The sequence below is a fragment of the Scomber scombrus genome, chromosome 21 (assembly GCF_963691925.1).
Source record: "Scomber scombrus chromosome 21, fScoSco1.1, whole genome shotgun sequence".
NCBI classification, from domain to species: domain Eukaryota; kingdom Metazoa; phylum Chordata; class Actinopteri; order Scombriformes; family Scombridae; genus Scomber; species Scomber scombrus.
This window is the reverse complement of record NC_084990.1, coordinates 20,180,858-20,196,248: the sequence shown is the minus strand read 5'-3', so window position 1 is coordinate 20,196,248 and position 15,391 is coordinate 20,180,858. Positions and strand designations below refer to the sequence as shown.

General features: G+C 36.0%; 1 protein-coding gene across 1 annotated transcript; it reads right to left on the bottom strand.

The window, feature by feature from the left end:
- Positions 1–4,587: 4,587 nt before the first annotated feature.
- LOC134003131 (alpha-N-acetylgalactosaminide alpha-2,6-sialyltransferase 1-like) lies at positions 4,588–15,225 on the bottom strand. The gene is made up of 9 exons (XM_062442263.1): positions 15,213–15,225; positions 14,975–15,075; positions 13,900–14,062; positions 12,007–12,163; positions 7,221–7,359; positions 7,029–7,132; positions 5,906–5,989; positions 5,068–5,167; positions 4,588–4,782 (listed from the first exon to the last, which is right to left on the bottom strand). Exons 1-9 carry the CDS (start codon positions 15,223–15,225, stop codon positions 4,588–4,590), a joined length of 1,056 nt encoding a protein of 351 aa, XP_062298247.1.
- Between the last annotated feature and the right edge of the window lie 166 nt (positions 15,226–15,391).

Genomic DNA, 15,391 nt, shown 5'->3' with positions numbered 1-15,391 from the left:
TGGACATTTTAAACAATTACTTAAACAATCCAAATCTGAACAATGCACATGTTTTCAATGACCCCCCTCATTTTTAAATAGCTTTTACATGTAATATATGTAAATCTGTTTTGTTTTGTTGTGTTGGCTTGTGTTGCTGTTTTTCTGTTGGCCTGTCTTGTCATCATGTCTTTCTTCCATGTTATTTTTGTTCTTATCAGTCTTGTCATCAATGTTTCTGTGTAACTTGTTGCCCCAGGGCTCCTTGGTAAAAGAGATTTTAATATTTCAATGGGACTTCCCCTGGTTAAATAAAGGATAAATAAAAAAAATAAAAAATATTCTAAAGTCTGACTGGATAACGTGAGACTACTTTTGGAAATCTCACATTGCGTTTGATTTAATTGAACACTTGGAAAAGGTTAACTTCTGAAGAATCAGATCAAAACTTGTCTCATTGCCTCACTTATGCTGTTTTTCCATTACATGGTACCGATTTGACTCTATTTGCTTTACCTTTCTGGATTTAGTTTTCCATTACAGACAGTACAGCGTCAACGTAAGGTGGCACCTCAGAGAGAATGGCGACAGACTGCTTCCTCACCTGGCAGTAAGCTGTCCCAGCGTGAACCACGAGGTGCTGCAGAGGGTGGTGCACATGGACCAGCACATCCTGCAGGAACTGTCAGACCCAGTTGTGCCACAGGAGGTCACTGAGGGTCATTAAGGACCCAGATCACCTACACAACAGCCTGTTCTCCCTGCAGGCTCTCAATCAATCAATCAATTAATCAAACTTTATATATATACATACACTGAACAAAAATATAAACGCAACACTTTTGTTTTTGCTCCCATTTTTCATGAGCTGAACTCAAAGATCTAAAACTATATACACAGAAGACCTATTTCTCTCAAATATTGTTCACAAATCTGTCTAAATCTGTGTTAGTGAGCACTTCTCCTTTGCTAATAATCCATCCCACCTCACAGGTATGGCATATCAAAATGCTGATTAGACAGCATGAATATTGCACAGGTGTGCCTTAGGCCGGCCACAATAAAAGGCCACTCGGAAATGTGCAGTTGTGCTTTATTGAGGGGGTCTGGGGGGGTCAGCAAACCAGTCAGTATCTGGTGTGACCCTGCTAACCTATCTCCTTTGCATAGAGTTGATCAGGTTGTTGATCGTGGCCTGTGGAATGTTGGTCCACTCCTCTTCAATGGCTGTGCAAAGGTGCTGGATCAACAACCTGATCAACTCTATGTGAAAGAGATGGGTTAGCAGGGTTATGCAAATGGTACATTCATTTATTGGAGATTTACCCTAATTTTAATAATAACCATTACTTTCCTAACCAAAGTGCAATCTAACCATCTGTGTGATATCTGATTAATGATTGCAAATGCATCTTTGATTGCTATTATATCTTTATTGTCTTTGCTCTATTTTAACATCCATATGCTCCATAAATAACATTTATTAAACGGTTTCCTGTAATGGAGCCTCTCAGCCAAAGAATTTCTCACGAGTGTACTTTACTTGTACAACTGGAGTGACAATCAGCGTCTTGAATCTCAGAGAGATTAGTGTTGCCTCTCTGTCTGTGCGACGGCCCCCTGGCTCGTCTCTAGGTTGCTCTGTCTCTCAGCGGCTTGTTCTCACCTTGTTTTTTGTTTTTGAGCAGCAGGTTATTAACCGGAGGGCAGAGTCTTTCAACACCATAGTTGGAATAACCTGAACCTGGTGCTGTCAGCCTATAAAACAATGCCTTCCTGGTCTCTCTCTCTGCTTCACATCGTATTTCATCATTTACTATTCATCCATTCAACGTCTTTATTTTAGACACACATGCACTCACCACTGATTTGACTGATGCTCACACCTAAGGGTTTTTTGTAGTTGGTTTGCGATGATTATCTCTGTTTATTTTAGAATAAGTCTCTTATATTTGCCTTTAGCCTGCATTCCCCTCTCTGTTTTGTCACGGCTGTAGAGGCATGACAGTCTCTTTCCCAACTTCTCTCTGTCTCAACCAAACCAGTTTAGGCAGATGGCTGCTCACAAAGAGCCTGGTTCTGCTTTAGGTTACTTCCTGTTAAAGGGGACTAAAATAGAGTAGGGTCAAGACCTGCTCTATATGAAACCTTTGTTGTGATTTGGTGCTATATAAATAAAATTGAATTGAAAAAACATCTTCCATAATACAGATATATCCCCCAACAGCTTCCTCCTATTTTACATTAAATGACATTTATTTATGCTTTTGTCTAAACGAGGTGCAATAAAAGCCAAAAAGGAGACGCCTTAACACTCTTTAACACTCACACCTTCTGACACAGGTGCCAAAAGCCTTGCAATTACATGTCATGATGTTCTTTGTTTGTTGTCCATGACCTTTATCAAATCCTGGTATGTGACATTCATGGGAAAGAAGAACACAATGGAAGAACACCTTTGCAGAACTGGTTTCAGCCATTAGCACACCTCATTTCACTTCAGTTGTGTTAATACATTTCCAGGTCCAGTATTTTTGTCTTTGAAAAGAAACATTCAGATACTTTACTGCATTTTAAACTACTTAACTAAAAATACAGAAGTTATGTTGGCAAAATGTATTTAAATATACAGCATAATGGCCCTTATCAGTGTTATATGATTATAAAAAATGGAGTATTATAACATGTCAACACAAAAACCAACATTTTAGAGAACACATTTTAACAACTTCATACCTTGTTAGGTTGTTTAATATAAATAAAATAAAAAGAATATTATATAAGCTGATATGTTTTGCATGTAAAATCATAATTTGCTGTACAGTATAGTGTAGTTTAGTATTTTGTAAAATAAATCTAGTGAAGTAAAATCTATAATATTTCCTTTTGAATTTGTTGTAGTAGCAGAAAAGTAGCAGTGAAATACCCCCAAACTGTACTTTTCTTACTAAGTTCTCTGATAAATGTTCTTTCTTTCGAACACTGCTTTTGTTTTTAAATTGGATTAAAAAACTGTAAAACAAAATATTCCATTTATATACAGCTTTCATTACAGCTTAAATCAGGTTTTACATTTGGGACACACATGTTTCTTACCTTTTTCATAATGATAGTTGAGCTGTAGTTAAATGGCATATTTATGTGTGCAATAATTAAGCTAATTTAATGGTATGCCGTTTTTGAGCGATGTACATCAAGACTTTAAAAAAACAAAAAAAAAACATGGTATTTTATAAAACTTTTTTAATTAGAGGACCAGCCACACTTGGTTTCCTCAGAAATTTCATGTCATGACACCTCCAGCTCCTCCCCGCTAGATAAAACCTTTAACCTTTCATACATTTGTAACCATAACTTACTTTCATGCATACTAATGCTAAACAGACAATGAATTACAATCAGAACATCGAACAACAAAGAGGAGGAACTATGTGTAGCCCATAGATATAAAGTAAACTCCAAAAATAAATACATAGAAATATTTGGAAAAACAATAAAAACACACAAAGACATTTACAGTAAAAACGTACGTAATTCCCAGAATTTACAATACAACGATGTACATAGAAGCAAAGCATGGACACCAAGTGAAATTAATTATTCTATTATTTTAAAGGTACAGTGTGTAGAATTTAGTACCATCTAGCAGAAATTAAACATAATATCTGTAAGTACGTTTTATTTAGTGTAAAATCACATGAAAATGAGTACCGTTGTGTTTTTGTTACCTTAAAATGAGTCTACATAGCATAGAGAGCGGGTATTTTTCAAAGGAGGCGGCCATGTTGCACCACCATGTTTCTACAGTAGCCCAGAACGGACAAAACAAACACTGTCTCTGGAGAGAGATTTGCAATTTTTGTGGCCACTGTAGTTTGTCTTACACGCTTGGAAGGGCGACGGGAGGGGCCTGCAATCTACAACCTCACCAGTAGATGTCACTAAATCCTACACACTGCACCTTTAAAGTAATACATTATTTGATTAAAATCATAATGTAAACAAAAGTTAAATACTTCATGCATGGAAAATCTTCAATATCCCCAAAAGTAAATTTGGAATTAGCTATTAGTGTCTGCGATCTAGTCAAAGACCTGGCATTTTTCCATGATCCTAAAAAAAGGTGTAATTTGTGCTCTCAATTTTAGGGAATTCACCCTCTGTCATCCTATGTACACACTCACTATTGATTACTTGGATTTAATAAGGTTTTACATTGAACTTGGACAACGATATGTGGAGATACTTTATGCACACAGATACTGTGTAGTCCCCTCAAGGATTTTGCACTAAAGAGAACATAAAAACATAAAACATATTTTAAAAAAGGGGAATGTTGTTTTCTATTCACTGTCAGAGCTTGATTGGAGACTGGTTATCTAGATCAAGGTGCTATTCACATCAAATTCAGACAGTGTAAATCAGTAACTTTAATTTAAATCACCTGAAGTAACTTTAACTATATACAGTAGCACCTTTCAAGAGCTCTTGTTGTCACAAAGGTTTTGATAATCTTCTTTTTGGGCGACCTCCTGCACCTGGTTTTCCATGTAAAAATAACCTCAGTTCTTGATACTATTACTGCCATTGACAGTGTATTACTATTGCTTATGGTTTTTTGTTTTCAGGGTCTGGTCTGAAATATAGCTTCATTATTTTGCTGTCGTGCAGTTTTTTCCACATATTCTTTTCCAGTATGTAATCATGATTGGCGTAAAAAACTATATGGGTTTTAGCATTTTTCTCATAGTAGTAATTGGAGTATTTGTTATGGTTGTCAGTAATGAATCCATATGCATCCACCTGAGAACAACAGAAAGAGAGAACACAGAGGTTTGGGATTAGATCACACCAACAAAAAAAAGAGTAATTAAAGGGATTAATTAAAATGTTGGGAGATGTGCCTAATTGTTTTCTTGTTGAGAGTTAGATGAGAAGATCAATACCACTCTCAAATCTCTCAAAACATGGAAGCTACAACTAGTAGACAGTTTTCTAGCTTAGCATGAGACAGAAAGCAGGGGCAAACAGTTATGATGGCAATGTTTAAAGGTTAAAAAAATCTGCCTAGTAGTAATATCAACTTACTATGTCACAGGTGTGTAGAGCCAGGAAGAGAGTGAATGCCCCATTGGTTGGTCTCACTATTGCCCAGAATGAAGCATTCACATTACGAGACAACAAGAACCTGTGGGCAATGAAAAGGTGTCAAATGAACGTATACATACATTAAAAAATCTATTGTATACCTTTAAAAAACAAATTACAGCCTCCAAAATGACCGCAAAGTTAAAACAGCTTTTTTCAAAAAGGTAGGAAATGACCTGAGAATTTCTAGTGATTCCAGAAATGTGTCTCTCCTTTTTCTTTTATATTTATCACTACGTGTGATAGAAATTATCCTGGTATCAGTAGATTTGAGATTTGAGTGCAGTGGTTGATGGATTTTGTTCATAGACAAAAGGTTTTTGTGTCAGAAACATTTGATACTAATTATGATGTTTTTAAAGGAAGCATTGTTGGCCCTGTTTTATTTTCTTTATACCTGATTTCATTATTAGTCATCATTATGTCAGATATGTTACGCAGATGATACACTACTGTATATATCTCTGTTTTACCAGACAACCCTGGTTCTTTGAATGCTCCTATTACCTGTGCACCAGTACCCATGTCTACAGTCAGTGTCTGTCCCCATGTCCCTACACCTAATTTTAATCTTAGAAACATCACCAAGTAAGATTTCTAACTCTGTATAATACTAGTCGCTTAGATTGGTGTGATTGTCTTTTTATCGACTACCTAAAAATGCGACACTGGACTGCATCTTTGCATTAAAAGGTGTTATACAAATAACAATATTTTTATTATTGTTATAAATCATAGAAAATAAAAAGTTTAAGTAGGTTTGTTTAATGAGGTTTACCTGTTCCGCACGTATCTGAGAAAGTCCTGGTGCAGAACGTAGAAGCGGGTCTCATTGTACTGATCGGCATAGTAAGTCCTTGGCCTAGAAGGTTAAAACACAACAGTTAATTCTGATAATGAAAGGATGACATGATGTAAACTGAGCTTTGTTGGTACTTGTATGTAATATGTTGCTGTAGCTTTAGGCCAAATTAGATTATGAATCCACCTTAAATTACACTGTGTTGTAGGTTGTTACTGTTGTTGACAGCTGCTAACACATGTGTGGAAGTCTGCCTTGTCAGCACACTTCAATACACATTCAGTTTGCACTGAAAACTCTAGCAACAGTAAATTACCTGCAATGATCCACGAGTTTGAAGGGTGCCACTGAAGAAATCATAAACTCAAAGAGTTTGGAGAACCCAAAGCTGTATTTTCATACTGTTTTTTTGCTTCCATTTTCAACATTTGCAAATATATTTATGTATTTTAATGTATCATCTAAATGAAAATTTACACGAGAAGAATACACTGTGGGTTCTAGTGTTTCACAAAGTATACTCTTGTATAATTTTTGTTTCTAGACGGGCAAAATTAAATCACCCGATTTTTCAAGCGAGATTTATTAATGCCTGCCTGTTAAACGAAGCTTAACCCACTCACACAAGTGCCAACCGCCAAAAATCTAAGTAAACAAATAAAGATGTCAGCACTCGCAAATCACTCTACATCACAACTTTAATGGTGTTTCAGCTGGTTTTTATGTGTTATAAGGCCAACCCACAATTGTGATAGCAACGCCGAGGAAAGCCTAGGAACGAAACACACCTGTTTGTTTTTGCTGCTGTGCACCATTAAAGTTATAATACACAGTGATTATATCATATCAGATATTATTGTGAGGATTTGTTTACTGTCTGACTGTACAAAGTATATCTTAACAAACTCAATAAACTGTAATAACTTATGCCTGCTTGCCTTCTTCGATTAACTGAGTAGATAATAACTAAAACCAACATTTCTTGCATATTAGACTATTTCCAGGGCAAATATGTTCCAGCAGTGGATGTATTTGTATTTGTTGTATTTGTGTGTGCATATTACACTTCGAACATAATATGTTGAGAGTTGATATTTACCGCCGGTTTTTATATGGACCTTCAGAGACCCTTTCTCCTTTGAGAAGACCCTGAAGCCATTGGAAATCCCTCATCCCCTCAGGAATCATCACAAATTTTATACCCTGCAAAAATGAAGAGGACGACAGCTGAAAGAGTGCATGAAGATCTAAAGCATTACAAGGTGGACCAATGTTGTGTGAGTTTTAGTACCTCATCATGTGGGACAGATTTGTATCCGAACTTCTTCAGCACGTACGCGGATGAAGTGATGGAGTGGGCCGTGTGAACGTACACTGACGTTCTGTTTCCTACGTCTTCCTCGTAACCCTTTATGACAGCGCCGTTCATCCTGCCGCACAAACAGATCAAACAGTCAAAGGAGCTTTCAGGAATGTGCCACGTGCCTTAAGAAGTCATTTCTATGATTCCCATAAACAATTTGAGTTGAGTTTGTTGACCTCTCATGATCACACACAAGGACTGCAGTTGTGAGTAGTCAGTGCACTCAAGCAAAACAGATTACTGCAATAAAAAGCTATCACACAAAAGGTAAGCTATAAAAGAGAACGGTGAACAGCTGAGCAAACAAATTGATTCAGGTACTGGTTTGGTTATTGAGATCGGATCACTGATTATAATCTACAAAGACAGACTGAGCATATATTTCCAACTACACATATATTTTTATGTTTAAAATGACCATGAGATGCAGTGTTTATCATACATTATGTAACTTACTATTGGACTTCCAAGATATCATTAACTGTAATATCTGTTTTTGTTACCCTTTCAACTTTTCTTCTTTTTTCTCTTACGTTCAAGTTCAATATATTTTTCCTGGATATATGGGTGGATTTATCAAAGTGTTACATGCCTTTTAAAAATCTATATAGTTTGATTCCAGTATTTTAAGATATTATACTGTATATTTATCCTAATACACACACAGACACACAAAAACACAATTAAAAGACATTTCACACGTGACATATAAGACATTAGATATATATATATTTTTAATAGAAATCTATTTAATATGTAAGATGATGTAATAAATTGACAAACATGTATGTAGATTAGAATTTGTGATGAATATGCATAACAGGATTGTGTTTTTCACATATTTCACATGTGTTTTTGTAAGGGTGAAATTGACTACTTTTAGGAAAATCTAAATAAATACATAATAATTATAATAATTGAATATTCTTTTCATCCTGTCAGAGTTGATGTGACTTTGACACAGCATTTACACCTTTATGGGCTAAAATATAACGTACGCAAAATATAATAAAATCTGAAAAACCTGAAATAATAATACACTAAAAATTCCCATAATGCACTCATAATCTCAGTATTTCCAATAATAGTAATAATAATAAGAATACATTTTATCTTATACTTTCTGAGGTACACCCTTAACAATAATTAAAAGGATCATTAAGACATTAATCACACATTAAAAACAATTTTTAAAAGGGGGATTTTGATTTTTGTGTTTGAACATGGATAGATTGGTGGAGTTATGGATGTTTGTATCGCGGCTCTGCTTATTATCTATTTTATATTCTGTTTTTTTGTTATGTGTGAATACGTATGAGTTGGCATTCAGGAGTTTACTAATTGCAATTGCATCTAAACATATATTAGAGTTTATATTGTCACGTCTAAAATATAAGATGTTCTTGTGTCCACTTGTTGTAGATTACGGGCATTTGTACTGCTGGCTAGACGGTTTTGGGCCCAGGTGGAATCGGTCTTTGATGATTTCCCTCTTTGATTAATCATGCCCTTGAGGGTAGGCTGGGTGGAACAGATTATCCACTCATCAATCCTTATTGTTGATTATACTGTACAATGCTTTTTTTATGATCTGAGGCTGGTCTAAATCAGGCGAAGTGTGTAGAGAAGAGATTAATTGTTTGGCCAAGTGGAATTTGATAGCTCCTTTCTGGCTGAAAATGTTCCTTTACATAAACTGCCAAGAACAATATGGTGATATCAGTGTATTTTATTAAAAACAAAAGGTTTTAAAGTATGTGGCAGCACTTCTTAAAAAATAACGATCTCAATATTCAATATATAAATAGCGTCTTTTCTTTTCTTCTCTGGTGTTTTGTCCGTATCACTACCATTACAATCCCTGTGATGTTTGAATAGGTATTTCTCCCAGCAGATATTTGATCAGTGAGATTAAATAAAAAGAGGTGTGTCAGTTTTGTGGCCATTGATTCCTGGCATGGCTTAAACCGGGAGCTTCCTGCTGTCAACGTCTAATAAAAGTCGCTATTGTTCTCCATTCTTAGGTAGTCACAGTTCTGCCATTGTGGTTATTATGAATGCAATACCTCTGGCGCTTCTTGCATTTCAATTTTATCCGTAAAATGACATTAACAATTAGCTAAGTGTTAATTTGAAACTGGTTGCTGTTAACATTTTAGCATCTTCCATCTCATTGCTTTGTTTTTACAGCCTGCAACTTCGGCATCATTACCAAGAACCAAACCACAGACAGACAAAGGTGACTAGCTGGTGAACATAGTGAAGAATTTAGCAGCTTAAAAGCCAAATATTTCCCTTTGGTGGAGTAGGTGGAGACTGAAACACGAAGGCTAACGTCATACAGAGCCGGATGTGTAAATAAGCAAATATATGCTAACATACTCATCATACGTCAGCTTGTCGCACTCTGAAAAATCTGTCAACACAGCTTTAAAAGTTTAAACAAGGCAATTACGTGGTCTTATGGATCCCATGCTCTTTTTGGCGAGACTCATCCTACTCTGCCTCCCACTTGTTAGTACTCGATACCTTTTTCGGTTGGGTTGGTCAGGTTTAGGCATGAGGAGTGAGATCGATTGGGGTTAGGGTCAGAATATCAGTGCAAGCAGTGAGACGCGTAATAACATGGCAAGTACGTCAATGCTAGCAAGTTGATGTTTGTAAAGTAGAGAATTACATTTTGGACTTCATCGTGACCTAACATAGCTATTCTTAGAAAGTTAGCTAATGAGATTACTCGTGCCTTGAACCTGAAACTATTCATCGACTTTATACACATCTAAACTGGTCTGAACATGCCTGTACATGCTGTAGAAGTAATTTGGGCAATAATAGACAAACTTGAATTACTTGCATGAAGCAAATAGAAGAAAGGGGCAGAGAGGTACAAAAGAAAATCAAAATGAAAATGCAGCTTGCCAATTTTGATCATTTGTATCAAGGAGAACGGTGAAATGCATGTTCACCATAATAGCATCTTTACATGTGGCACTTTTTTGATACTATTTCCACTTTATACGTTAAGCCCGAGCACCCTGGTAGAGCTGTGTTATATAGCTAAAAAAATAATATCTGGTTGCTTTTAAAAGTTTCATAATACATCCTGGAAGACTTATTAATGAAGCGGATGCAATCTCCAATGTTTCCGGGAATGGCTGAGTCCTGGCTTCAGTCCAAATTCAATACAATATTCCTGTTAACTCAAAGTTTCCGTGCAAAGGTACAGAGAATGAAAGAAAAACATATTTATAATCTTTATGTTCACACCTGACGAGTCCCTGATAAGATATGCATACACTCAAGGCTGTAATTGCTGCCAAATATGCTCAATGGATTATGTTCAGTCTGTTATTCAATTTGAGAAACCAATCAAACATTAACAACTACAAAAGGACTGAACATTTTTATAGGCTCCATAAATTAAAGATAGTGGTGACTATAAGGTGATCATGGCTGACATCAAACAGCTATTGTACATTTGGCTCATATGTTTGGAAAGAAAAAAATACTGAAATACAAGTTTTGTTTAACCACCATGAAGGCCATATTTACAGTGAACCCGGCCAAACCCAGATTGTTATTGAGAATTTGTTTGTGTTTGGTTAACCTCATCTGTGGAGAAAGTGCCCACGAGTCCAAGAAGTCTTACGCTGAAAATGTTTATTGAAGCTTGGCCAAAGAGAATCAAAGTATTATCTAATGCATGATGCCGCAACGATACTGATGAAACTGTCCTCCTTGGATAATACCATGAATACTATATGCCCATAAATGGTCATACTCAATGCATCTACAGTAATGGAATTCGCCTATTGGTTCGTTATTCTACGAACAAGGAAACACAGTTACCCATCGGTGGGTTTAGGGAGTCAGACAGTCATATCCTCTGACCTTGGCTGCCAAAGTGACTCCTACATTCCCCAAAACACCACAGTCAGCTGCCTTCGTCATCTCAAAGAGAGAATCAGTATGTCTTTCTGCTAAGATGATAGTGTGGCCCTTACTGTGACCTCAAGGACCATACTTGACCCTAAATATGGAAAACTCCCTAACACAGATGAGTGCAACAGAAAATAAAGCATCTGTGACTTCTTATATGAAATATTTCTGGGTTCACCTGATATTGAAGGCTCATTGAAACTGCAGTATCAACAATTAACTGTATACTGTAAATAATCTCCAAATCAGGTTTTATTTGTGGACTTTTTTTAACGGCTCCATGCAGTAACAGCGGAGGTTTAAGGCAATGGGAAAAAAGGGAATTTCTTCAAATTCGGCACAGCTATCCACTGAGACTCAAGAATGAAGTGATTACAATTTGGTGTCAAAGGTAAAAGATACTAAAAATACTATTTTTTGGCCATAACTCAAGAATTAGTACACTACCAGTAATTATAACAAGGTTTCACACAAATGTCAGATAGTCTCTAAGTGATGACAGCATGTTTCTCTCAAAGTCTTCACTATATGAGTCTGGACACAACTCTCAACCGGCATTTCATATAGTTCTCAAAGTTAAATATTGATTAAAGGTATTAACTAAAGCTCCTAGACTAACTGTTACTTCAAACAGATATGAAGCAATAAAATCAATAAAAAGCAACCTTAAAACCGTCTCCTGTGAATGACCTTTCCAGTTGTTTACATATTACAGTTGCATAACATTACAGCATGCCAGATGTGACGACAAACTTGTTCACCTCCTCTTTCTTACCGGAACACATAATCGTGTGCATCGATCTCTTTCCCCAATTTAGAGCCATAGAGGATCCCAGAAGTGCCCACCACAGCACAGCGAATACATCCATCTTTGCCTGGACGGAGAAGTGGCTCCTTTGGCTTTGGGATGAATTTCACTGAGTCCATCACATCTGCAAACCAAAAAACATGAATACATTAATAATCTTATGATGGACAACATAGTAAGAAACAAGAATCCCTTAAAATACCAGTAATTACTACTAAAGTACAATTTAAGGGGAACATAATTCTTAGTCCTCAATTTAAGGAGTTATCAAGTGTTCTTAAAACCTTTTTATTTTTCAATTAAGTCGATTTCATGGAGTTCATGACTTTCCCCTTATTTATACATCTAATTCTCTAACATTAGACTAATGTTTCATCTACTCTTTGTTTTATCTCCGTCCCCAACACACCATTCACAGAGTGGGGTTTTAGCTCTTATTTTCTTATTAAGGGCATTTTAACGTATAAATTACAGTAAGATGTGGTATTCATTGAAGTTTTTATTAACTCTTAAAAAACCCTTTATTTGAATTTATTAATTTATAATTTAATTATCTCCTTAAAACCCAATAAAACACCTCAGTTCCATTGTTATTAATGGGTAAATTAATGGGATTTTAAGGTTAAAAAAATAAAATGAAGGAATTCAGTTTCATGGTGACAGTTTATGCCATTATTGATTTTATCAATATTTTATTTATGATTGATACATTTATGATATTAAAACATTTTCTGAAAATGCATTCATGCATGGTTAACATGTCAGCGAACCTCAGTACTGCATTGCTAACAGCTTACTATGTTTGTACTTACATCTCAAAAGTGTTAGCTAATATTTTATAAATTTAAAGTTGCACTAACTGAGATTTTTATATTAATAATGGATAAACTTTATGTAATGGGTGTTGCTTAAAATGACTGAATTCCCCTCAGATCTACAGAGCCCTTTAGAGTCTTTAATCTCATTATTTCAGTTTTCTGGCCTTTAAGTCTTAAAATTGGTCCCTGAATGTGGCCTATGACATACAGAGAGAAATAAGGAGAAAGAGAGAGATCCTAATCATCATTGTTAAAGATAAGAACGTGCACACTGCTCAAGCATCTTGTCTTTTTTTTCGTGACGTCCTCATTGTTTGCTGACAGCAGGTTAGCATATCTGTGTTACTTGAAGGTGTGTCTTTGCTAACGCCACCATATAAATGCCATGTGCTTTATGTACTGTTATCACACAATGAGTTCTTTGTTCAATATACCTTTCAGTTCAGAAGTTCTTCAAAACTGAGGTCACACACAGAGCAGGAATATTATATCAAAAGGCTGATCAAATATAATTAGAATCAAACTGTGGTGACCCATTTGAACTTTTGATTCACACTCATTTAGTTTTTGGCCACCTGAGGGCATCCAAACAAGCTGTAAGCACAGATTTAACATAATTCATTCATTTGCAACCTGCTGCCTCTGGAAATAACAGGGATGACAGCAGTAAGTGTGAGCGGAGATACTGTAAAGCTGCTCAGTGTACAACCAAAACGATAGCTGAAAGATTCAAAAAGTTCCTGCAGAGTTGAAGCTGCAGTGGATAATTATTTGTGGATTGATCTCTACATGTGACCAATATTTGCTTATGTGAAAATATTTAGTAGAGACTTTAATCAAAGTTTCTAAACAACGTTGTTCATTGGCAGGAAAAAATAAGTCCTTGTGAAATTTGCAGAAAAGTTTTGTGCTACCAAAACTTTATTACAGGTGTGGTTTGTTTGTTTATAGTGCCAAAGTACTAAGTAGTATTAGGTAATAACCAGGAAAAGTAACAGAATTGGTGTCCATTGCCAACCACAGTCAGTAATAATGCACCTACCATCATACTTGAACCCCATAAAACCGAAAGGATTGTTAAAATGGGAGAGTCGGTTCCACTCGCTCATGTTGATATTGTCTTTGTGCAGAAACAAGCGTATGTTGGGAAGGAAAGCCTTCTTAAACTTCTCATCGTTAGACATCCGTAGAGACTGGGCGCATGTCTGAGAATGTTAAAAAATATATTACATTATCATTAACAGAAAGCAAATGGGATTATCCCCACGATCATCTCATTAATGACATTGATTTAGTGAAAGTCCCATACAGCTGAGGAAGCAGCAGACAGAATCAGGTGAAGAGATAGAAGATAAGACAAACAGGTAGGGGAAGATTGGTAATCAGTGAGATGACGTTTAAAATGTTGCAGACAAAGGGTGAGGTTCACAATTTCTCAACCCTAACCCTTAAAACAACATGAAGATAAAATGAAGCTTTAGTGATCTCAGTTCATTTTAATTCATTCATATCTTTAAGTATGAACACTGCAGTCAGACTGTACAATGCTGGACTATAATTGCACTTTTTTAGTTTTTAATTGTATTGTTGTTGTATACATGTTTTAAAAAAAATGTTTTTCTCATATCCTTATCTTTTTGAACTGCTGTAGCGATACATTTTCCCCACTGTGGGATCAATAAAAAAGTTAATCTTTATATTTATCTTTTTAGGGCCAAAGTCCGTCTTTTTGTTACTATACTTCCACCACAGCTCAACAGGGAAACACAAAGAGGGAATTTGTTGCTAAAAAAAGACTAAGTTTGGCAGATATCCACTAGATATGACTAAAACTCAGACTGCTGAAGCCTCATATGAACTTTTGAATTCATTTTTGCACAGATTTGGGGTAGAAGGAACAAGAACAAGAGGAGTGACTACAACATGACTATTGTTTCAAGTGTGGAAAGTTGTGAACTCATCCATTAGAGACAGCGAATGAAAGGGAAATGCAAACAGGATGTCCATTCAAGTCACACCAAAAACAAATAACCCATAGCCACAATGCTTACCCACTCCCATTAAGATAAACCAGAAACTTTATTTGTTTTTGTCCTATATTGTCATGGTATGCTTACGGGCTCTCTGGGTGGAGCATCCTGGTTATATTTATCCTCAAAATCCCATTTGGGGAGTTTCTTGAAGGCTTTTATGGAGAGGACGGGCATAGGAGTCTCAGCTACAGGGCGATGTGTAGAGGCTCTCGGTACATCAGTTTTAAAGTTTGTCTTTTCTGCTTTAATTGTTGAGGTAAAACCATCAGGTGGCGGAGTCCATTCCCCTTTATTATCCAAGACTGTTAAGTTACTGTCATACCAACTGCCTCCATATGTGCGTAACAGTTTTCCTGAGAAAGCAGTCCAGCTGAATTGAAAATTTAACAAAAGAGCAATGGATGCAACATACAAGAATTAGAAAAATACACTTTAGGTAACTATCATAAAAATAGTGTAGCTGGGAATGTGCTGATAGATATTTCAGTGAATAAACTTTTA

Excerpts from the sequence above, each read along its gene's own strand:
- LOC134003131 (XM_062442263.1), bottom strand. Across the intron at positions 7,360-12,006 it reads GCACACGATTATGTGTTCCG|GATGAACGGCGCTGTCATAA; the intron begins GTAAGAAAGAGG and ends TTTGTGCGGCAG. Across the intron at positions 5,990-7,028 it reads GGTCCATATAAAAACCGGCG|GCCAAGGACTTACTATGCCG; the intron begins GTAAATATCAAC and ends TTAACCTTCTAG.